This window comes from Rhinoderma darwinii, chromosome 11, assembly GCF_050947455.1.
Source record: "Rhinoderma darwinii isolate aRhiDar2 chromosome 11, aRhiDar2.hap1, whole genome shotgun sequence".
Classification (NCBI taxonomy): Eukaryota; Metazoa; Chordata; class Amphibia; order Anura; family Rhinodermatidae; genus Rhinoderma; species Rhinoderma darwinii.
In genome coordinates, this window is record NC_134697.1 from 72,144,546 (window position 1) to 72,170,292 (window position 25,747).

The 25,747-nt window shown below is 43.3% G+C and overlaps 1 protein-coding gene across 2 annotated transcripts in view; it reads left to right on the forward strand.

Annotated features, from left to right (window-relative positions):
* The window catches only part of SH2D4B (SH2 domain containing 4B), a 156,727-nt gene extending 131,464 nt beyond the window's left edge, over window positions 1-25,263 (forward strand). For both annotated transcript variants that reach the window (XM_075842799.1, XM_075842800.1), the window contains 2 exons: window positions 19,850-20,070; window positions 24,962-25,263. In XM_075842799.1, coding sequence (XP_075698914.1) covers window positions 19,850-20,070; window positions 24,962-25,054 — 314 coding nt within the window. In that variant the 3' untranslated portion in view covers window positions 25,055-25,263. The remainder of the gene's footprint in view (window positions 1-19,849; window positions 20,071-24,961) is intronic.
* Window positions 25,264-25,747: the final 484 nt, after the last annotated feature.

The window sequence follows — 25,747 nt, forward strand, 5'->3', positions numbered from 1 at the left end:
CCACTTAAAACTGTGGGTGGCATTATCTATAGGGGGAACTATATGTGGGACACTATCTACAGGGGGCTATATGTGGTGCACTATATACAGGGGGAGCTATATGTGGGGCACAATCTACAGGGGAGGCTATAAGTGGGACACTACCTACAGGGGGGGCTATATGTGGGGCACTATCTACAGGGGAGTCTATATGCGGGATGCTATATACAGGGGGGGCTATATGTGGGACACTATATACAGGGGGCCCTATATGTGAGGAGCTATCTACAGGGGGCTATATGTGGGACACTATATACAGTGGGCACTATATGTGGGGTGCTATCTGCAGGGGGGTATATGTAGAGCGCTATCTACAGGGGGGCTATATGCAGGGCACAATCTACAGGGGGCTATTTGTGGGGCACGATCTACAGGGGATCTATGTAAGGCACTATCTACAGTGGGATTTATGTAGGGCACTATCTATGGGGGTCACATTCTACTGGGGGCTCTATGGGGCACTATCTAAAGGGAGCACTGTGTGTGTGCTACACAGTGTGTGGTGCCAATATAATCAGGGACACAGCGTATGGTACTATTATAATTAGAGGTGCAGTGTATGAAACTATTATATTTAGGGGTACAGTGTGTGGAACCATGAGAATTTTATCTTCGTTTATAGGTGCAGAAATGTTTGAAAAGTGAGAAGCTGAAGACATCTGAGTGGAAAACTGCAAAAATGGGCTATGGATAGGAGAAGGTGAGTATGTAATTGTTTATTTTCTTCACTTAAAAGTGTGGGTGGCATTATCTACAGGGGGAGCTGTAAGTGGGGCACAATCTACAAGGGAGGCTATAAGTGGGAAACTATCTACAGGGGGGCTGTGTGGGGCACTATATACATGGGGCACTATAAGTGGGGCACAATCTACAGGTGGGGCTATATGTGGGGCAGTATATACAGCAGGCGCTATATGTGGGGAGCTATTTCCAGGGGCTAAATGTGGGGCACTATCTACAGGGGGCTCTATGGTGGCACTATCTACAGGGAGCACTGTGGGTGTGCTACACAGTGTATGGTGCCATTATAATCAGGGACACAGTGTATGGTTATATTATAATTAGAGGTGCAGTGTATGGAACTACTATATTTAGTGGTACAGTGTGTGGCACCATGAGAATTGTATCTTCATTTATAGGTGCAGAAATGTTTGAAAAGTGAGAAGCTGAAGACTAGAGATGAGCGAACCGGGACAACCGAACCCGGTTTCGGTCTGAACATCGGGAAAAGTTCGGTTCGCAGCGAATCCGAACTTCACCGGGTTCGGCCGTACCCGTTTTGACCGAACCCGGTCAAAAATATTATACAAATCGGCAGCCACTTGTCTCTATCAATCACTGATAGAGAAAAGAGGCTGCTGATTAAAAATAAAATAAAAAGCATTTCATACGTACCCGGTCGTTGTCTTGGTGACGAGTCCCTCTTCTTCCTCCAGTCCGACCTTCTTTTCTGACGCGGCAGCCTGTGATTGGCTGCAGAGGCCTCTGCAGCCTGTGATTGGCTGCAGAGGCCGAGGCAGCCTGTGATTGGCTGCAGCGGTCACATGGGCTGTATCGTCATCCAGGAATGTCGGGCCGGATGTCGAGAGGGACGCGTCACCAAGGCAACGGCCAGGAGACCGGACTGGAGGAAGCAGAAAGTTCTCGGTAAGTATGAACGTCTTTTTTTTTTTAGAGGTTGATGTATATTCTGATCAGAATTCACTGTCCAGGGTGCTGAAACAGTTACTGCCGATCAGTTAACTCTTTCAGCACCCTGGACAGTGACTATTTACTGACGTCGCCTAGCAACGCTGCCGTAATGACGGGTGCACACATGTAGCCACCTGTCATTACGGGGCCTCATGCACACGACCGTAAAAACACCCGTTATTACGGGTCGTAATTACGACCCGAAATAGCGGGCCCATAGACTTCTGTTAGCCACGGGTACCTTCCTGTTTTCTCACGGGAAGGTGCCCGTGCCGTTAAAAAGATAGAACATGTTCTATTTTTTTATTTTACGGGCCGTGCTCCTATACTTTATAATAGGAGCACGGCTCGGAAAAACGACCGGCTGCCCGTGGCCGGCCGTGCTCATCTCCTGAAATACTCTGTGCTGCCTTAAACTCTGTGGACAGGTCAGGATCCTGTTTCTTTTAAATGCTGCTGGGGAACCCGCTCGATCCACTATATAAGGCTGCGCTACAGTGCAGCATTTAAAAGAAACAGGATCCTGACCTGTCCATAGAGTTTAAGGCAGCACAGAGTATTTCAGGAGATGAGCGTGCGGATCTTGTGCGGGGTGATGACTTGCCAATCATGTGAAGGTGTTATTGAGGACAGGAGTGGAGGAGAGGTAACAGACTGAGCTACGTAATGGTAAGAGCAGAGTTCTGTATTGCAGGAGAGGAGCGTGCAGATTCAGTGCTGCTGTGAACTCTGCTTCTACCATTACGTAGCTCTCAGTCTGTTACCTCTCCTCCACTCCTGTCCTCAATAACACCTTCACATGATTGGCAAGTCACCACATAATGGTAAGAGCAGAGTTCACAGCAGCACAGATTATTTCAGGAGATGAGCGTGCAGATCTTGTGCGGGGTGGTGACTTGCCAATCGTGTGAAGGTGTTATTGAGGACAGGGGTGGAGGAGAGGTAACAGACTGAGCTACGTAATGGTAAGAGCAGAGTTCACAGCAGCACAGAATCTGCACGCTCCTCTCTTGAAATACTCTGTGCTGCTGTGAACTCTGCTCTTACCATTACGTAGCTCAGTCTGTTACCTCTCCTCCACTCCTGTCCTCAATAACACCTTCACATGATTGGCAAGTCACCACCCCGCACAAGATCCGCACGCTCATCTCCTGAAATACTCTGTGCTGCTGTGAAATCTGCTCTTACCATTACGTGGTGACTTGCCAATCATGTGAAGGTGTTATTGAGGACAGGAGTGGAGGAGAGGTAACAGACTGAGAGCTACGTAATGGTAAGAGCAGAGTTCACAGCAGCACTGAATCTGCATGCTCATCTCCTGAAATACTCTGTGCTGCCTTAAACTCTGTGGGCAAGTCAGGATCCTCTTTCTTTTAAATGCTGCACTGTAGCGCAGCCTTATATAGTGGATTGAGCGGGTTCCCCAGCACCTGACCTGTCCACAGAGTTTAAGGCAGCACAGAGTATTTCAGGAGAGGAGCGTGTGATTGGCTGCAGAGGCCGCTGCAGCCTGTGATTGGCTGCAGAGGCCGCTGCAGCCTGTGATTGGCTGCAGAGGCGGTCACGTAGGATGAAGCGTCATCATTACATTAAAATTGTATTTTCCGCGCGCCGAGCATGTACTGTCAAGGTTGCTGAAAGAGTTAGTGCAGCCCATTAACTCTATCAGCACCCTGGACAGTACCATGCTCGGCGCACGGAAATTACAGGTTCGGTCAGAACTAGTTCAGTCCGAATCGAACTTTTTCGTGAAATTCGGCGAACTAGCCGAACCGAACTTTTCATAAGTTCGCTCATCTCTACTGAAGACATCTGATCGGCAAACTGCAGAAAAGGGCTATGCATAGAAGTCGTAATAGAGGTCTGGACTGGATGGAGAAGAAAATAAAAAAAGAATTACTAGAATCTGAGGTGGTCACCTGTGAGTCAATTAATGTAAATGTTTATTCTACCTCTAATCAGTACTGTAGTCACTGCATGATCTGCAGCGAGATGATGGGTGGTATGATTTTTTTTGTGTGTGTGAAACAGCAACTTCCAGCATATCCTTGCCATTGTTCGGGCCATGCAGGGAGCTGTAGTTTTATGCCATGCAAATCTATACGGCAGGGGTTGCATTAAATTGAGCTGTATTTGTATATTCCAGGGCAGATATATATGTATATTTAATGGGAACCTCTCAGGTAGTTTTAACTCCTTGAACCACCACCATGGACTAATATATGACCTGACAATATTTCCAAACATTCCCCTGTATGTTTTTTTTTCGGATGCAGCGAAATCTTTAAAAAAAAAATTTGAAACTGTGCACGCTGTATGCTAATTACTCGTTAAAGGGTCATGGGGCTGTGCCACTATCCTGAAGTGTCACATAGTCCTTTCTCCAAACCCAACTTTCCATGTTTGATTGACATCCCCCTGGCTGAAATACAACACTACCAGTCTCCTCCAACTTTCTCGGATGCGCCATTGCCTTGTACTACTTGGGCACACACCGTGCAGCGAGGTGTACTCTACCCGGTTTCGCCGCGCATGGCAGGGTAGTACAAGTCAATGGCACATCCACAAGCGCTGGTAGTGATGTAGAACAGCCAGCGGGATGTCAATCAAAATCTGGGGGGACCCATTTAAATTTTCACCTCAGGCAGCAGAAAAGCTAGAATCGGCCCTGCTAGCGGCTTAAGGTCAGGTTCCCACGTAACAACGGAATCCTGTGTGGAAATTCCACAGCATTTACAGTAGCAACAAAGTGAATGAGATGTAGAAAATCTCATGCCCACATTGCGGAAAAAAAACCGCAGTAAGAACGTTTGTTCATAGATTGCTCTGTGGTGCAAATTTTCAATCTGCATCATGTCAATTTATGCTGCGTTTTTGTTGCTTTTCTGTTGCGGGTTTTCCCCATTGAATTCATAGCGTCACTATGCGTTCTCATAGTGACGCTGTCTTCTGTTCTTCTTCCTGGCCTGCCTCCTGGACGTTTCATCCCATGTGACTGCTGCAGCCAATTGCAGGCTGCAGCGGTCACATGGGCTGCAGTGTCATCCTGGGAGGCTGGACTGCACGTCAACAGAGGGGCGCATCACTATGACTACAGCCGAGGTAAGTAGGAACTGTTTTTTTTTCTAGCACTGCTTCAAGCAGTGGAGTTTCCGCCCGAAATACTGCACCACAATGTGTTGCGGTTTTTCGGACGGAATGTGCTGCAGTTTCTAGGTCGGATACGGTGCGTCGTTTTATGAGCATATGTGACCCTTAGAAGCCTTACTGTCAAGCCTTAATTCTAGCACACTTTATGTGCACTTGGCGAATTTCCAGCATTTTAACTGGTTTTCCACTGCGTAAATACTATGCAAAATGCAATTTGTGAATTTTAGTGCAGAATTTATGCTTCCCATTGAAGTCAATGGGCCAATCTCTGCACAGAATACGTAGCATTAATTGACATGCTGCGGTTTTGAAGTTGCACCACAGAACACTTTTCGCTCGACTTTTGTGCATTTTTATTTTCACAGCATGCGGCTGATATTTGCAAAATGTCATCCACTTTTCTGCTACTGTAAATGCTGTGGAATTTCCGCCTCTCCGTGGAACTACTGTCCCGTACTGAAAACAAGATTACAGTATGGGACAGTTGTCCTGCAGCGAGGCAGGGACTCCTAGCATCGTACATAACTATGATGCTAGGAGCCCGACTCCCTGCACTGTGTTCAGTCCGGGACTTGCGGCCGAAATACGTTCCGTCCATTACGGACGTAACATGGTCGTGTGAACCCAGCCTCAAGGTAAAAATCTATATCTTTAGCTAGATACAATTTAAGTTAATGGTCGAATGATTCTTATTTTTTTAAGTCAGTTTAATTAAAACATGATCTATAACAGCTTATCGTGTGTCTTAATATCACAATGTCTCAAATGAAGAAATTGACTTCAGTGGTGATGTGCATAGCAGAGCATGGGCTATAGACCACTAATGTGTTCAACTAATGATTGTTCTTACACTTAGTAAAGAGCTGTGTAATGAAGCAGAGGATTAGTGAATAGATGCACAGATTGTTCTGCTTAGTGTAGTATATTAATTACTCAACATATTAACGTTTTCAGAGTCAAAAATGTCAAATATATTATCAAAGCACACCAGTTTTCCTCGGTACATACATGCATAGCGTATCCAATTAAAATGTACATCAATGTAATAGCACACATGTGGTGTACATGGTACAATATCATCTACATTATATCGGCTGCACCACTCATAAATTAAAAGCCAGGTTTGTGGAACACATCTCAGGGGCAACCCCCAATGATGGCATAAATACTCGTGCTCTATTATTAACGTCACATCACTTCTTAGAAATACACAATGGAAATGTTTGTACCCTAGATGTATATGCCATCAAAAGGGTTAATAGACCTACAAGGGGAGGTAACTGGAAGAGGACCTTCCTAACAAGGGAGGCGTTCTGAATTCTAACAATAAAAAGAAAAATCCTGTATGGATTAAATCATAAGACAGATCTCATGTACTTTTACTAATCTTTGTCTGGTCATTCAGTCTACAGTTTAGAGTTTAGTCTTTTTCTATAGAATTTGATTTCTTATTAATTTTTAATAGTATCTAGGCAAGTTTGCAACTAATATGCATTTGGATTACCAACTGGCCAGGTACAATAGAGCTGAGTTCACTCGGGGCGGATACGCTGCGTAAAAGCACGCAGCGTATCCACCCTGTGCACCGCAGGGAATTTCGGGCGAAAAAACGGACAAAATGGTGGTGCAGTTTTTTGCCCCGAATGTGATTGGCTGCAGCAACGGTCACGTGGGATGAAGCATCATCCCAGGAGGCCGGCCCTCTGACGTCATCCAGGTCTGCCTCCTGGGATGATGTTTCGTCCCATGTGACCACCGCTACAGCCTGTAATTGTCTGCAGCGGTCACATGGGTTGAAATGTCATCCCAGGAGGCCAGCTTCGAGGAAGAACCACAGACTCCTGGGTAAGTATAAGATTATTTTTTTTCTTGCAGAGTTGCAGTTTTTGTGGCGGAATCGCTGCGAACACGCCACAAAAATCGCAACAACTGCTATTTTTTGCGGGTTTTACCTCCACTTTGAATTCAATGGGGGAAACCTGCAACAAATAAGCTGCATTTACGCAAATACAATTGACATGCTGCGGAATAAAATTCCGCACCGCAGGTCAATTTCAGAGAATTTTTTCCACTAAGTATTTAAGCAGCGTGTGGATGAGATTTGTTTTATCTTATTCATTTTGCTGCTACTGTATTTGCTGCGGATTTTCTGCAACTAATTCTGTTGCAGAAAATCTGCAGTATTTTCACAACGTGTGAACTGCCCCTTAGGCCTTATTCACACGGCTGTGTTTGGTCCATGATATAGGGCCCATATGTCGGCACGCATTTCCCGGACTGAACACAGATCAGGGAGCCAGCCTCCTAGCATCATAGTTATGTATGATACTAGGTGTCCCTGCCTCCCCACCTAAATACTTTCCCGCCCCGAAAACATGTTTCACGGCCGAACACGGTAGAGTAAATTAGGCCTTAAACTGAAAAATGATGTTGAGGGGAGGAGCTCTTTATCCTTTCAAATTACCCAGGTGTGCCATGCATCCATTATCTATGACTAAGAACCATAACCGGGTTCAAAATGCATAAGCAGAGGTTTAGGGCATCTTTTCTTTAAGATGTTAAAGGGGTTTTCCCATGAGAGACTCTTATGACATATCCACAGGATATGTCATAAATGTTAGATAGATGCAGGTACCTCTGGTGCAGGTAATCCAGGGAGGGATCGAGTAAGATGAGAACAGGGATGCGCTCACCTATAGATGTTGTGAGGTCCCAGGCACACAGGGCTGCACCTACCATGGGCGAGTATAGCCTCTGGCCTCAGGCGGCACCCTGCAGTGAGTGGTGAGTTCATGGCAGGATTTCCGGCACCTTTCTATAGTTCGCTTCAGGCAGCAAAGGGGCTAGGTTCACCCCTGCAGGCACAACTCTGGTATCAGCATGAATAGCAATCCACATTTAGACTGCTGCAGCCAAGGTCCAAAACCAACAACAGAACCTGTTGCCACAATGCTTGAAGGATATAGGTAGTGAAAAAAACTGGACCCTAAATTGGCGTTGCTAAATCCTTATTTATACCAATCTATGCCAGATAATTGCTTCCTCTAGCAGCGCCAATTTAGAGTCCAGTTTTTTTTCACTACCTATATCCTGAGACACTTTGGGTATAATGGACCGGAAAATAACTCAAGCGGTGAGCTGATCACCTCAGACTTAGGGTCCACAAGCAATGTAAACACTGTGGATTTTCCCCAATGGATTTCATTACGGAAAATCCGCAGCATAAGGCTAAAACACATGAAGTGTCTGTTTTGCGTGCGTAAAAATGCAAAATTTTTCTTACATTGTAGTTCCATGTGGCATTCATGTACGGTGCGCATCTGAATTTTTTACGCGCGTATGTCATCCATATGTCATGCGATTTTTACATCTGAAATTTTTTTTTAGAAGGTTTTTTTTGTATCCTCATAATTTCTTTAGCAACTGGTGCATGAATCACGGACAGCACATGCACCCATTGACTTCAATGGGCTGCGTGGTGCACAAACATAGGACCTGCAGTAAGTTTCACGCAAAATGACACACGCTACGTGAAAAACAACGCGTGTCTGAATAGCCCCATTGAATTACATAGGTCCGTGAGACGGCCGTTGCTTTGACGGCTGCAACATGGATGTAAAATCCGCTTGTGTGAATCAGGCCTAATATAGTAGCATCAGAGTGAGTGAGATTTAAACAAAATCTCATCCATACGCTGTGGAAAAAATCAGTCAAAAAAACATTCAGAAATTGACCTGCATGTCAATTTATGCTTTGGAATCGCTGGTTTCTCAGTTGCTGAAGGAATTCTGAGGCAGTTTTTTTTGGATTTTTCTTCATTACCAATCAGCACTTACCTCCTGCCAAGGTGGGCCCGCTCAGTTGGTGGGCCCCATAGCTGCTGAAATGCCTGCTATCCTAGAAGTTTTCCCATGGGCTTTTTCTATTTGCTTCTGGTAAGGGTATGTGCACACGTAGTGTTTTCAACCGTTTTTCGGGCCGTAAATGTCCTGAAAAATCAGAAGCAGAACACCTCCAAATATCTGCCCATTGATTTCAATGGGAAAAACGTCGTTCTGTTCCGACGGGCTGTTTTTTCAGCGGCCGTTTTGAAAAACGGCCGCGTAAAAAAATGGCCGCGAGAAAGGAGTGCATGTCACTTCTTCAGCCGTTTTTTTAGCTGTTTTTCCATTGACTCTATAGAAAAATAGCTCCAAAAATGGCTGTAAAAAACGCTGCGAAAAACAGCTCCGTATTTCCAGACGTTTTTGAGTTTGTGTGTGCACATACCCAAAGTGTTCCTGACATGTTTTTGTTTCCATAAACAAGAATCAGTTTTGGAAAGTTTTTTTTCTTCAAAACTTATTTTTAGCTTAACAAAAAAAAAAATATATGGAAAAAGTTACCACAAATACATGGAATCAATAACCACATTTGCCCATCAACCTCTTTCAAGGAAAAAAAATATATTTATTTTATATTGTGCATTTCCTTTGGGTTTCCAGATGTTTAGATCTTAATTTTGACACTAGTAGCAAAGAATTGAATGCCCCTGAAGGCAGCTTTACTCCATTTGAGGTTATTATTATATTAAATGTTTTGCATCTGCTTTGAATTTTCCATGTATAATTTATTCACCTTCATAGTATCATTAATATAATTTATAGCGATGTAATATATTCCGCTCTGCAATAACCACAACTACGCAGATGATGTGCTTTAAAAATCACAATTTCTGCAAACTGGCACATGTGCTTTAAAACATAATTCCCTGGCACTTGCTTAAAGAAACTATAGATCAAGTCATTTATAGCCTGTCAAACCGCTAGTTGTTTCCTTAGCTGCTCTTCACTTTTAAGGAAATGCGGTATAACAGGACTGGCCTTGACATTAGATAGATGGCCATCCTGCTGTAGTAATTTAAGGTTGACTGTGGCGTATGTTATATATTCACTCGATGATGCCTCCGACTACTGTGGCATTTTGTCCACAGGATTGATTGAGGTGATACAATCAGGTAAGACACTGACTCCTTGCATTGGACTATTTACAGTAAATCTCTTTTAGCAGTAGGAGAAATCACATGTACTGTTCTTATTATGATGTTTTGAGGGATTTAAAGAGAACCCGTCACTATAACAGACATCTTTGAATTAAATAATTTGTGTCATTCCCTAATAGATCTATACTAGTGAGTGAAGTGACATCTGACAAACTGCCCTGCAAAGTGACAAACAGAGGGGCTGAAAAGAAAGTACATAATGTATCACATGATCCCTCTCAGCCAGTAAGCAGCTTCAAAAATAGATCATGATTGTAAATCCTTTTAAAAGCTGCTGAATGGCCGATAGGGATCATGTGATGCACCATGTGACTCCTCCGAACTAGTAGGTGCCTGCTCAGTGCCCTTGTTTGGCACTTAAGGGGGATGTTTATGGGTATAATTGTACCTACTAGTATAGATCTATTATGGTATTATACTGATGTTATTATTTTAATAGGTCTATCAAGGTGACACATTCTTTTTAAAGTATACATGCCTACACACCCCAGTAATGACTAAGGGCCTTCATTCACAGTAGCATCAGTGCCCTTCCCCATAAACAGTGCCAGAGTACTGCACCCCAATAAACAGGGCCAGCAGAGTGCTCCTAGCCGGGGTGTAGCTACAGGGGCTGCAGAGTTTGTACTTGCACCCAGACCCTGTTTCCTAAGGTGCCCTAAGTGCCCCTGTGCCACATAAGAAGACACCAGTATTATAAATGGCATATAGTAGGTGTGGGTCCTGTTACAGATTTGGAATTGGAGCCCAGGAGCTTCAAGCTATGCCCCTGGCTCCCCTTAAAAAACTGTGCCAACAGAATGCCGCCTCATAAACAGTGCCTTTGTATTGCTGGCATTATTATAGTTACTGTAGATGCTGTAGGTCCGAAAATCCTCCTTTCCTGTTTAATTTCGTAATACGTCTTTATAGAATTGGAGCTGCCATTTTTACGATACCGAGGTCCAAATTAATTTCTTCCTACACACAGCCACAGCATTAAATGGCGAAAATGAAGTCAAAAGTCTATAATGCTTAGCTAAGCTTCTTTTGTGTCTCCATTTGTCTGAAATGCATCCTGTGTGATGATGAATAGCCATTGACTATCCAAGGAACCTGGCAATGTAAATTGTGCCCTTTAACAAAAATGGACAATAATGTTAACTTTGCATTAACACTTTGTATGGACATTTAGGAATGTTGGCAGAAAAAGTGTAGATTCCACACATCGAAAATCAACATCAAATGGAAGGTTAGAGGCAGGTTACATAGTACGGTTGAAAAAAAGACACATGTCCATCAAGTTCAACCAATTAATGGGAAAGGGAAGGGAACATTTTGGAAAGGGAAGGGAAAGGTTGTTGGGGGTCTTTCAAAATTCCATACACAGAATGTGCCGCTTGCACTGGTCCTGGTAAAAATTGCAAAACATTTGATGCATTGTATTGAAATACAAGTGGATATATACTGTACATTGCAGATTTTTTTCAGGGAGAAAATCCACAGCTTGTGAGCTTACGTTTTTGTTTTTTTATGTTTTCTATAAAACTATTACTGCATTTCTTCTGAATGAACTAGGAAACAGGACATCCCCAAATCCATACAAACACAACTGTGACCGAGGTGTTCTTTTCGCTTTTGTTCATCAACAGGTGTAACACTGAATAATTAATTAGATTTACTCAAATGACTTTTTTCAGTTGATGTATTGGGAGATTTTTTTTAAAGTTCCTCTCCCTTATTTTATTTAATATGTAAAATTACAAAAAAGAATGCTATTCATTATATGGCATGAATTGGAGTATTCTACTACTGTACCTTTGAATACTGTGCATGCTATGGAACAGTATGATCCCATAAAATAATATGGGAACTGTAATTGGGATGTATGTTATAGGATCCCAAATATAACAGCATATATAAACCTTTAGGGCTCCTTGACACACGCGCTATTTTTTGAGCATTTGTAAATGCTTGTAAAAAAAGTGCCATAAACGTCAAACTTTTCTTATGTTTTTTTACAAGCATTTTTGGTATCATTCTTATTTTTAAATGTTTTGAACATGCAGAAAAAAAAAGCCATATCCATGTAAAGGATCTGCCAGGCACTACGTCTGTGGATACTCCCAGGATTAATAAGTCGACACCTGAGGCCAGACCTCTTAGACTGACACCGGCTCCCACCAATCAGGGTGGCAGGCTCAGGAGTGGGAGAGCCTATCGCGGCCTGGTCAGTCGGAGTTAGCTCCGCCCCCTGTCCATTTATACCTGCCGTTTTCTCTTCCTCATTGCTTGTTATTCTTCTTGGATTCCTGGCCCCACTGCTGCCTTGCTCCAGCCTGCTTCTGCCGTGCTTCTGCCTTGCTTCAGTTCCCGCTTATCCTGCTTCGCTCTGCCCCTGGCTTGCTTCCTGCTCCGTGCTCTGCGTTGGTATACTCCACTACATCCTGATCCTGACTGGCTCGTTCACCCCTCCGTTTCCTCACGGTGTTCCGTGGGCTACTGCCCCTTCCCTTGCTTGTCCCCTGTTGGTATCCCTTTGCACTTAGTCAGCGTAGGGACCGCCGACAAGTTGTACCCCGTCGCCTAGGGCGGGTCGTTGCAAGTAGGCAGGGACAGGGCGGTGGGTAGATTAGGGCTCACTTGTTCCCTTCACCTCCTTCCTGCCATAACATAATAACAAGCCCATACCTAGTCTACCATTTCTCCTACGCTGACGCTATCATGGACCCCCTTGAGACCCTGACCCAGCAGATGCAGGGCCTCTCCCTACAGGTCCAGGCCCTGGCTCAGAGGGTCAACCAGTCTGACGCTGCCATAGTGGTACCCCTCACCTCACCTCTAGAACCCGACCTCAAGTTACCTGACCGGTTCTCAGGGGACCGTAAGACTTTTCTCTCCTTCCGGGAGAGTTGCAGACTTTACTTCCGTCTAAAACCTCACTCCTCAGGTTCCGAGAACCAGCGGGTGGGTATCATTATATCCCGACTCCAGGAAGGGCCCCAAGAGTGGGCCTTCTCCTTGGCTCCTGACGCCCCTGAACTTTCCTCCGTCGATCGTTTTCTCTCTGCCCTCGGACTCATTTACGACGAGACTGACAGGACTGCCTTAGCCGAGAGTCAGCTGGTGACCTTACGTCAGGGTAGGAGACCTGTTGAGGAATACTGTTCTGATTTTAGAAAGTGGTGCGTAGCTTCTCGGTGGAACGACCCGGCCCTAAGGTGCCAGTTTAGGTTAGGATTATCTGAAGCCCTGAAGGATCTGCTTGTTAGCTACCCCTCTTCTGACTCCCTAGACCAGGTTATGGCCCTAGCAGTACGACTTGACCGACGTCTCAGGGAACGTCAGCTTGAACGTTTCAATGTTTTCCCCTCTGACTTCCCTGCGATTCCCCCCGAGGTCCCGTCTCCTCGCTCTTCCAAGGAAGACTCGGAGGTACCTATGCAACTCGGGGCCTCCATGTCCCCTCTACAACGTAGAGAGTTCCGCAGGAAGAATGGTTTCTGCTTCTATTGTGGGGGTGACAAGCATCTACTGAACACCTGTCCCAGGCGCAAGAATAAGCAGCCGGAAAACTTCCGCGCCTAAGTGATCATCGGGGAGGTCACTTGGGCGCACAGGTATTTCCCGTTAATATGAAACGCAATAAAATTTTGCTTCCCTTTCAGGTCTCGTTTGCTGGCCGGTCTGCCACTGGCAGTGCCTTCGTGGATTCTGGCTCATCTGCTAATATCATGTCTGTGGAATTTGCTATGTCTCTAAAAATACCTTTTATTGATTTGCCTTATCCTGTCCCGGTAGTGGGTATCGACTCCACTCCTCTTGCTAATGGTTATTTTACTCAGCATACTCCTGTTTTTGAACTCCTTGTTGGCTCCATGCATTTGGAGCAGTGCTCTGTACTGGTGATGCAGGGATTATCGTCCGATCTGGTATTAGGTCTTCCCTGGTTGCAGCTGCATAATCCCACGTTTGATTGGAATACTGGGGATCTCACCAAATGGGGTAGTGAATGCCTGACGTCATGTCTTTCGGTTAACTCTATTTCTCCCCGTGAGGAGGTAAACACGCTACCTGAGTTTGTTCAGGACTTCGCTGATGTGTTTTCTAAGGAGGCCTCCGAGGTGTTGCCCCCTCATAGAGATTACGATTGCGCCATCGATTTGGTACCTGGTGCTAAGCTTCCTAAGGGTAGGATATTTAATCTTTCATGTCCTGAACGTGAAGCTATGAGGGAGTATATCCAAGAATGCCTGGCCAAGGGTTTCATTCGCCCCTCGACTTCTCCTGTAGGTGCTGGCTTCTTCTTCGTGGGGAAGAAGGATGGTGGTCTTAGGCCGTGCATTGACTATCGGAACTTGAATAAGGTCACAGTAAGGAACCAGTATCCCCTTCCTTTGATTCCGGATCTTTTTAATCAGGTTCAGGGGGCCCAATGGTTCTCTAAGTTCGATCTACGGGGGGGCATATAACCTTATCCGCATCAAAGAGGGGGATGAGTGGAAGACTGCGTTCAACACGCCCGAAGGTCATTTCGAATACCTGGTCATGCCCTTTGGGTTGTGTAATGCCCCTGCCGTCTTCCAGAATTTTATTAATGAAATTCTGAGAGATTACCTGGGAAATTTTCTTGTAGTGTACCTTGATGACATACTGGTGTTTTCCAAGGACTGGTCCTCCCACGTGGAGCATGTCAGGAAGGTCCTCCAGGTCCTCCGGGAAAATAATCTGTTTGCGAAAACCGAAAAATGTGTGTTTGGGGTACAGGAGATACCATTTTTGGGTCAAATCCTCACTCCTCATGAATTCCGCATGGACCCTGCCAAGGTTCAGGCTGTGGCGGAATGGGTCCAACCTGCCTCCCTGAAGGCGCTACAGTGTTTTTTGGGGTTCGCTAACTATTACAGGAGATTTATTGCCAACTTCTCGGTCGTCGCTAAGCCTCTTACGGACCTCACTCGCAAGGGTGCTGATGTCCTCCACTGGCCTCCTAAGGCCGTCCAGGCTTTTGAGACCCTCAAGAAGTGCTTTATCTCGGCCCCCGTGCTGGTTCAGCCCAACCAAAGGGAGCCATTTATTGTGGAGGTTGACGCGTCCGAGGTGGGAGTGGGGGCCGTCTTGTCCCAGGGTACCAGCTCCCTCACCCATCTCCGCCCCTGTGCTTACTTCTCTAGGAAGTTTTCGCCCACGGAGAGTAACTATGATATTGGCAACCGCAAACTTTTAGCAATTAAATGGGCTTTTGAAGAGTGGCGTCACTTCCTGGAGGGGGCCAGACACCAGGTAACGGTCCTTACTGACCACAAGAATCTGGTTTTCCTAGAATCTGCCCGGAGGCTTAATCCTAGACAAGCTCGATGGGCGCTATTCTTTACCAGATTTAACTTCTTGGTTACCTATAGGGCTGGGTCCAAAAATATTAAGGCTGATGCACTGTCACGTAGTTTCATGGCCAATCCTCCTTCTGAGGAGGATCCTGCTTGTATTTTACCCCCTGGTATAATCGTTTCTGCCACTGATTCTGATTTAGCCTCTGACATTGCGGCTGATCAAGGTTCAGCTCCCGGGAACCTCCCTGGGGACAAGCTGTTTGTCCCCCTGCAATACCGGCTAAGGGTACTCAGGGAAAACCATGACTCCGCACTATCTGGTCATCCTGGCATCTTGGGTACCAAACACCTCATTACCAGAAACTATTGGTGGCCTGGGTTGCCTAAAGACGTTAGGGCTTACGTCGCCGCTTGTGAGGTTTGTGCTAGGTCCAAGACCCCTAGGTCCCGACCTGCGGGCTTACTACGTTCTTTGCCCATTCCCCAGAGACCTTGGACCCATATCTCCATGGATTTTATCACCGATTTGCCTCTATCTCAGGGAAAGTCGGTGGTGTGGGTGGTAGTAGACCGCTTCAGCAAGATGTGCCACTTTGTGCCCCTTAAGAAACTACCTAACGCCAAGATGTTAGCTTCTTTGTTTCTTAAACACATTTTGCGTCTCCATGGGGCCCCAGTCAATATCGTTTCTGACAGAGGGGTACAATTTGTTTCCTTATTTTGGAGAGCTTTTTGTAAAAAGTTGGAGATTGATCTGTCCTTCTCCTCCGCCTTCCATCCCGAAACTAATGGCCAAACGGAAAGGACTAATCAATCCCTGGAACAATATTTAAGGTGTTTCATCTCTGACTGTCAATTTGATTGGGTCTCATTCCTTCCCCTCGCCAAATTTTCCCTGAATAACCGGGTCAGTAACTCGTCAGGGGTCTCCCCGTTTTTCTGTAATTTCGGGTTTAATCCAAGGTTCTCCTCCGTTTCTCCTGGTTGTTCCAATAATCCCGAGGTAGAGGACGTTCATCGGGAACTGTGCACAGTCTGGGCCCAGGTTCAGAAGAACCTAGAGGCGTCCCAGAGCGTACAAAAGATTCAGGCTGATAGAAGACGTTCTGCTAACCCCCGATTTGTCGTCGGGGATCTGGTGTGGTTGTCGTCTAGGAACTTGCGCCTTAAGGTCCCATCCAGGAAGTTTGCTCCCCGATTTATTGGGCCTTATAAGGTCATTGAAGTCCTCAACCCTGTATCCTTCCGTCTGGAGCTGCCCCCATCCTTTCGCATACACGACATCTTTCATGCCTCCCTCCTTAAACGCTGCTCCCCGTCCTGGTCCCCCTCGAGGAAACCTCCTGTTCCCGTTCTCACCCCTGAGGGGGTGGAATTCGAGGTGGCCAAGATTGTGGACAGTAGGATGATCCAGGGCTCCCTCCAGTACCTGGTCCATTGGAGAGGATACGGGCCGGAGGAGAGGACTTGGGTACCTGCTCGAGATGTTCACGCTGGGGTATTTGTCAAGAGGTTCCACCTTCTCTTCCCCACTAAACCGGGTCCTCTTAGTAAGGGTCCGGTGGCCCCTCATAAAAGGGGGAGTACTGTAAAGGATCTGCCAGGCACTACGTCTGTGGATACTCCCAGGATTAATCAGTCGACTCCTGAGGCCAGACCTCTTAGACTGACACCGGCTCCCACCAATCAGGGTGGCAGGCTCAGGAGTGGGAGAGCCTATCGCGGCCTGGTCAGTCAGAGTTAGCTCCGCCCCCTGTCCATTTATACCTGCCGTTTTCTCTTCCTCATTGCTTGTTATTCTTCTTGGATTCCTGGCCCCACTGCTGCCTTGCTCCAGCCTGCTTCTGCCGTGCTTCTGCCTTGCTTCAGTTCCCGCTTATCCTGCTTCGCTCTGCCCCTGGCTTGCTTCCTGCTCCGTGCTCTGCGTTGGTATACTCCACTACATCCTGATCCTGACTGGCTCGTTCACCCCTCCGTTTCCTCACGGTGTTCCGTGGGCTACTGCCCCTTCCCTTGCTTGTCCCCTGTTGGTATCCCTTTGCACTTAGTCAGCGTAGGGACCGCCGCCAAGTTGTACCCCGTCGCCTAGGGCGGGTCGTTGCAAGTAGGCAGGGACAGGGCGGTGGGTAGATTAGGGCTCACTTGTTCCCTTCGCCTCCTTCCTGCCATAACAATCCAGAGCATGCTGAGTTTTGTAAAAAAAAAAAATATGCCACTGAACCCCAATATGTTGCAAAAATGCCACAAACCAAAATGTTTTGTTTCTAGCCTTTTTTCAATAATTCACTACAGACTTTAAAGTAACATCTGACCTCAGCTTTTTCTACCTAAAAAAAATAAAATACAGTAAAAAAGAAATCAACAAAAACGCCTCAAAAAACATAGCAAAACACTGTGTATGAATCCAACCTAACTAGGGTAACACGATATTACCATGATCAAATGCTGCCATCTTAGCGTCAGGGAAATACAGACGCCCCTATGATCAATGAACAGGTCTATATGTACACAATACAGTATGTGATATGTTGCATTGGGTTTTCCCACTTGGGTTACAATATTTATGAGTCCGGATTATCTATTAATATAGTGTTCTCAGATTTGCAATTTTTTGTTTGTCCATATTTTTGTCACTAACCCTGTCAGCTATCACATATTTTCTGCTTATGTGACAGATTTGTGTATGAGCCACTAGCTTATTTTTTATGGATTGAGGTATTTTTTATACATATTATTTATATTGTGCGTTGAGATCAATTGTATGTGATTTCATTACGTTGTTCTTATTTTTTTCTACCATTCTGGTCGCTGGTACTTTACAAGCGGGAGACATTTCGTTTTTCTATTTCTACATCAAAGACGTTTCACCCATTAAATAAAGATGTGCCCAAACCCAGACTTCTCCAGGGTAACAAACAGAAATTTCTATCCAATAAAATGTAATACCTTTGCAGCATCGAGGGCAACTACAACTACTACACATGCAATACCTCTTCCTATGATATCTTAAGACCTTCGAGCTGGTGACCCATTATGCTTATGCGGTAAATTGCATCTCACTTGCTCACTGACCGATGTGATAATAAACCTTGGCTATAACAGAATGTCATGTTGTTTGGTGTCGAATCTCATCTTTTCATTTATCTCGAGCCATGCTTAGAGCAAGCCTGACACTGTCAGCACTAATTGGACAGTGTCAAAGTGTGTAAGGGCATCCCCTATTGAACAGAGGAACGGTAACACACCGATGTCAATACATTCATACACTTCCAAGAGGAGAAACAGAGGAACAGCGCAATGCAGCGCTCTATGAAAATATTCTCCATCATTATTATTTTATGGGTAATACTGGAGATCTGACCAGTCCTCTAAAAAAAACTAGACATGTCAATTGGATTCCTTCGCTTTTCCAACTCTAAGGGAAAATAATTTCTAATGACAAGTTTCAGAAGCACCTTATTGTGAAAATCAAATGCATGGTAAATTTAATAATGCAATAAATTACTACTTCAAATGAAGTCAATTAAAACAAATCATGTTGGGGGTTTTTCAACTCAAATAGTGGCAATGGGCCTATGGCCTTTATTGCCTTGTGGTCCAAACTACTCTCACTCTACCCCTTTACCAATGATTGGACAGTGCAGAGATCTTTCTAATGATCTTTTTACACCTAGTCCTGTAACAAGGACAAGGGGGCGTCCTCTACATCTAGAGGAAAGAAGGTTTCACCACCGTCACAGACGGGGTTTCTTTACTATGACAGCAGTGAGACTATGGGATGCTCTGCCACAGGATGTTGTGGTGGTTGATTAATTGAGTTCAAGTTCAAGAAGGGCCTTGATGCATTTTATGAAAAAAATAATATTACATGTTATGAGTAGTAGATTCTGGAGACGTTGATCCAGGGTTTTATTCAGATTGTCAAATTTGGAGTCCGGGACTAATGTTTCCTCTAATGAGTCAATTGGCATCAACCTCATGGGGATTTTTGTCTACCTCTGGATTAACACGGTAGCATTATAGGTTGGACTTGATAGACCTGTGTATTTTTAAACTTTATCAATTATGTAACTATCTAAATGTGTTGAGTTATTTGTTTTCATATTAGTTATTGGCCAGTACTACTTACGAATTAGAATTAAGTGACAACCTGAAATTTGTATGTCATTCTGGAATTTTGAATTATTGTGTGGTGTGATGGATAGGTAACTAACTTAAACAAAATATCTTAGAACTCAGGATTTCTACAAAAAAAAGAATGTGTGTTATATCTTATTTTAATACTTGAGATCTAGGTAAGGCATTGTATAATAGTAGCAATCTTTGAAGACCTTCATGGCCACAAAATTATCTTTTATTAGCCATCTTTTGGTGACTGCATAATTGGTATTTATCACTCTTGCTTAGCTCCTATATTTGTCTTTGTCAATAGTTTAATACTTGAAAGTATAGAGGCAACTATAACTTTCTCTGTACAGATCAGAGGCAAATATTTTTTACAGTAGCTATAGTAAATCCTCCGTATGGTCATCAGGTATACCAGTAAACCAATAATCATTTGTATTGTATGTTATGTGCATGTCTAAATCTTATAGAAGAAATCATTTTATTTGAACAGGAATCATAAGCCGTGACGCTGCAGAAAAGTTGCTGATGAATATGCCGGAGGGCTCCTTCCTTGTCCGTGTTAGTGAGAAAATCTGGGGCTATGCTTTGTCTTATCGGCAACAGACTGGCTTCAAACATTTCCTAGTTGACGCTTCAGGAGATTACTACAGCTTTCTTGGTGTTGACCCAAACAGACATGCAACTCTTACTGATCTCATTGATTTTCACAAGGTACTTATGTCAAATAAAGCGTTGTGAAAGCATTTCAAATAGAAATCTGATAAACATATCCATTGATGATTAAAATTCATACCTGCTTGAGTTTGACCAATATCTCAGGCTTAGTAGTAAAGGAATTAGTTAATGCCATGTGGTATATACAAATGTCGTTATATTGAGCAACACTGAAATGTGTGGGACTATTGAAGTTTTTAGACTCAACCAGTATACTATTTGTTTTATTGGAATGTTTTTTTCCAGGATTTTTTTTATTGATGACCTATCTTTGGGATGATCAGCCATGGCCCATTTATCATTTATACAGACCCAGTGACATCCATACAAGTTCGGCTCTGCCTTGTACTGCAGCACAGCTTCTTTGCTTAAATTGATACACAAAACCAAACTGGAGATGTTGACTTTTTCTTGAATAAAAAATTGAGCAAGTAAAAAATGTGGTCCAAATGAAAGCAGCATTATAAGATAGACCTCCACTTTTTCTTTGCTTATGTCAAGCATTCTTTAAATGGACTAACTGAGACAGGTCCCTTTCCACTTTGGTTTCTTACTCATTGCTTAAAGAGGCTCTGTCACCAGATTATAAATGCCCTATCTCCTACATAATCTGATTGGCGTTGTAATGTAGATAACAGCAGTGGTTTTTATTTTGAAAAACAATCAATTTTGAGCAAGTTATGCACAAATTTAAATTTATGCTAATTAGTTTCTTAATAGACAACTGGGCGTGTTTTTACTTTTTTACCAACTGGGCGTTGTAAAGAGAAGTGTATGACGCTGACCAATCAGTGTCATACACTTCTGTCCATTCATTTTTGGCAGTACTCACAACACAGCGTGATCTCGCGAGATCACGCTTCACTGTCAGATACACCCACATTAACTTTACCGAAATGTCCTGAGAGTGAATAGGCATAGCCTCCAGCCAGGACGCAATGTCTATTGACACTCCCGAAACTTTGGTAAAGTTTCTGTGAATAACAGCACAGTGTGATCTCACGAGATCACGCTGTGCTGTGTGAGTAAGTCCCCAAGAAACTTTATCGAAGTGTCGGGAGTGTGAATAGAGTTCGCGTCCTGGCTGGAGGCAATGTCTATTCACTCTCAAGACACTTCGGTAAAGTTAATGTGGAAGTATGTGACAGTACAGCATGGTCTCGCGAGATCACGCTGTGTTGCGAGTACTGCCAAAAATGAATGGAGAGAAATGTATGATGCTGATTGGTCAGTGTCATACACTTCTCTTTACAATGCCCAGTTAGTAAAAAAGTAAAAACCCGCCCACTTGTCTATTAAGAAACTAATTAGCATAAATCTAAAATTGTGCATAACTTGCTCAAAATTGATTGTTTTTCAAAATAAAAACCACTGTTGTTATCTACATTACAGCGCCAATCACATTATGTAGGAGATAGGGCACTTATAATGTGGTGACAGAGCCTCTTTAAAGGCTATGTACACCTTTGATGAGTGAGAAAGTGTTGTGCTTTTTATTTATTTTTATAAAAATATTAGTCAATGTGATTAGTGCAACTTTCTAAATATTTTTTATTGAAAATTATTTTTACTTTTTGAGATACAGCTGCTCTGTTTTCTCTATAGAGAGCAGCTCTATCGTTTGCTATGACCTGAATCCGTCAGTCCTGCGGACCTAACGGGTTTAGAGTGAGTGGGTGCTGCATGTCTCTGACAAGCAGAATCCACCTGTAATCTATCACATCTAGGTTATGAGCTCGCTGTGGACCCGCTGTCACTGAACCCGTCAGTCTTACAGACCTGACGGGAGCAGGATTTGGCACTAGATACAGATATGTATAGAGAATACAGAGCAGCTGTATCTCAAAAAGTAAAAATTATTTTTAATAAAACTATTTAGAAAGATGCACTAATCACACTGACTTACATTTTTATGTATATATATATATATATATATATATATATATAACACAAAAAAATTGCCTTTTAAAGGTTTACATAGCCTTTAACCCCTTCCCTCCTCAGCCATTTTTCAGGTTTTCACTTTTATATTTTCCTGCGTTTCAAAAGCTATAATTCTTTTATTTTTCTGTTTATATAGGCATATGAGGGCATGTTTTTTGCGGGACAAGTTGTAGTTTTTCATGGCACCATTTATTGTACTGCATAATGTACTGGGAAGCTGAAAAAAAAACAATTTGTGCTTGTTTTGTTTTTACGGCATCCATCCAGTAGTAAAAACGATACATGCACCTTATTCTACAGGTTGATACGATTATGGTGATACCAAATTTATATGTTTTTGTTTTATGTTTTACCACTTTTAAAAAAATAAAACTATTTGCTAAATTAAAAAACTCTTTTGTGTCGCCATGTTCTGAGAGCCATAACTTTTTCATTTTTCCATCAATTTAGCGATGCGGGGGCTTACATTTTTTGGGTATATGCGACTTTTTTGTCATTTTTTATTTCATTTTTTTGAAGTGCTAAGGTGACCAAATTTGCGTGTTTTATATATATCAATTTTTTTTTACGCCATTCACCGAGTGGGTTAAACAACGTTATAGTGTGATAGTTCGGACTTTTACAGACGCGGCGATACCAGTTATGTTAAGTTTTATTTATTTAACATGGATTTAGGGAAAAAATGTGAAAAGGTGTTTTTTTTTAACTTTTAATACTTTTATTTTTTTGGGAGCGTAAAAAAACAACTTTATTTAACTGCTTTTTACTTTTTTTATTAGTCCCCCTAGGAGACTTGAAGCAGTCATCATTGGATCACCTGCATGATATACTGCAATAATAATATATTGCAGTATATCGTGATTCTGACTGTCTCCTTTGAAGCCCTGCCAGCTTTGTTAGGCCCCCGAGGCTGCCATATCAACTGTTGTTACCAGCCGATCGTGCTGCGGGGGGCGCGATGGCTTGTTTGATGGGGCGCCAGCCCTGATTCTAACACTTTTTCATTCCGTGGTCGTGATTCACCGCAGCATTTAAGATGTTAAACGGGTAAAATCAAAGTGATCTTTGATCCCACCCATTGCAGTCAGGTGTCGGCTGTGTAACACAGCTGTCACCAGCTGTGTATGGAGCGAGCTCAGCACGTGAGCTCGCTCCATACTTCCCCTTAAACCCTTATCACATACAGTTACGTGATAATGCGTTAAGGGGTTAATAAATGTCAACTATAGGATAAATTTGAAGCCTTTTGAAGTCCTAAACAGGGGATGGAAAATAACTTGCTACATAGGCAGGTTTCATTGCAGAGTTTCTCAAACCTGTCTTCAAGGAACTCCAACAAGACATGTCTTGAGGAACTCTCTAATGTTGCGCAGGTGATCAAAGTGTACCTATACCTTCCTTCATAAAACTTCTGACATGTCATAATGACATGTCAAAACTATTGATTGGTGGGGGTCCGAGTACTGAGACCCTTACCGATCGCTAAAAACGAAGCTGCAGCTTTGAAAAGCCGAGAGAGCAGCGTATGAACTCAGACTTCCTATTGAGCCCGTACACCGCTTGCTCGGTTTTCCGAGGAAATCCGAGCAGAAACGAAGTGGCACAGCGCTCGCCTGTGCAGTTCTGCCACTTCGTTTTAGCAATCAGTGGAGGTCCCAGTGCCTGGACCCTCACCAATCAAAACTTCTGACATGACACTATGACATGTCAAAAGTTTTATGAAAGTACAGGTACACTTTAATTAAAGAGAGCCTTTCACCTGCCCATACATGTGCAGCTGAGTGCAGCATGTAATAGGCAGGGCTGTACAAACCCTGTCTCACTATCATTTTTTTCCCTATCTTTCTCTGTCATTTAGATATCGGTGCCGTTCTATTTGGCGCCCGATATTTAAATAACCCCCTGAACTGTCAATGGGGCATGTAATTGGCAAGTGGGCATGTAACATCGCTGTGACACTGTCCAATCAGCTATGGATAGTGTCACAGCAAGAGATAGCGAGAGGAGAGCGTGTGCACATGCGCACACGCAGCTCTGCCACCACCATGGATCAGAAGAGGAGAAGTCTGCCGAGAGCTGAAGAGTGAGAGTGGGCATCGCGCATGCTCGCACAGCTCCGACCTGTGCGTTTGCGTGCACACGCACTCCTCTCTCTCTCGAGCTCTTGCTGTGACACTGTCCATAGCTGATTGGAAAGTGTCACAGTGATATTACACGCCACCTTGCCTAAACACACCCCATTGACAGTTCAGGGGGTTATTTAAATTTTGAGCGCCAAATATAATGGCACCGATATCTAAATAACGGAGGAGAATAGGAAAAATGTTTAAAGTTCCCCAGGGTTTGTGGAGCCCTGCCTATTACATGCTGCACTCATGACAGGTCCTCTTTAAATTAGTTCCACTAAATCTAAAATTAGCACATGTGTTTTCTATATAGGAAATACTCAGACCAAGCCTTTTTGGTGTTCCTTGAGGAATGGTTTTAGAAACACTGTATTATTGTAATCCCTTTCAGCCATTTAGTACAACCGAAAGATATAACATCTCTAGAGGTAAAATACAACACCTTGCATCCATGACTTTTAAGAAGCTGGAAGGGGTTTACTACTTGATTTGCTTTAATGGCCGTTTAAGTGGCTTTTAATTATGCTTTATTCTGCTTTAAAAAGTAACTGCACTTTTGCAAAACTTTTTATGTCATAGAGATATATCAGAAGTTTTGATTGGTGGGGGTCTGTATTCTGAGAACTCCACTGTTGCGGAAAAAAAGGTGCAGAAGTGTTCTTTATGAGTTTTCTGAAAGTGAAGATACTCTTTAAATACATTAGTCTTCCTACTACCTCCTTTTTGTTCATGTTTTTTTATCACAGCATACTGGTCATTAATATTAATGTATTATTTTTTTTACTAACTTTCAACTATTAATATCTATCCTTTGGCAGGAGGAAGTTATCACAAGTTCTGGCGGAGAGCTGCTAGTGGAACCATGCGGACAAGCACAGTCCCCACCTGACTTTAGTATATTATTCAAATGAGGCTGCTGACACCATTGATCTCATACAGCGCAGTTTATAAATTATTATTATTTCAACTCCACTAATATTTAAAAAAATAAATAAAAGATTTTCACATTTTAGAGAGTGTCAATGATTTCAGATGTGAAGATCTAGGTTTCTCGGCTTTATTTTTACGTTTTTAATATGATGACCTTTTTATTAACTGTAGAGTTATGAGGAACACATTGAAGACAGATGTTCAACTGCTCTACATTAAAGCATATTTCCCTATTTGACTTGTCTCCACTCTGTTATTATTTTGTGTGTATCCATTATGTAACTTGATTTTCTGTCATGTACTATTGATAAGAGTTTGTAAATTTGTAATTTATAGGCCAGTGAGAAATGTCTAAAATTCAATGTGTTCCATTCATATTTATGCATTAGCTATCTGGAGTACTAGGCAAACACAGAGTGTATGAAGCAAGCTCCTGAGAATACTATGACGTCAATCGTATATTGAAACTTATACATTTTAAATTTTTCTTATTTTTCAAAGAAATACTTGGCAACTGCCACCACTTTGATATTTTTCTTAACTTATTTAATTAAAATAAGATTGATAGAAGCAGATTAAATGCATTTAACCATTTTATAATCTAAACCTAATACATTTTAATATCCAGACCAGGTTTTAACTACCATTTAATGACTTTTATTTATTTTTTTAAA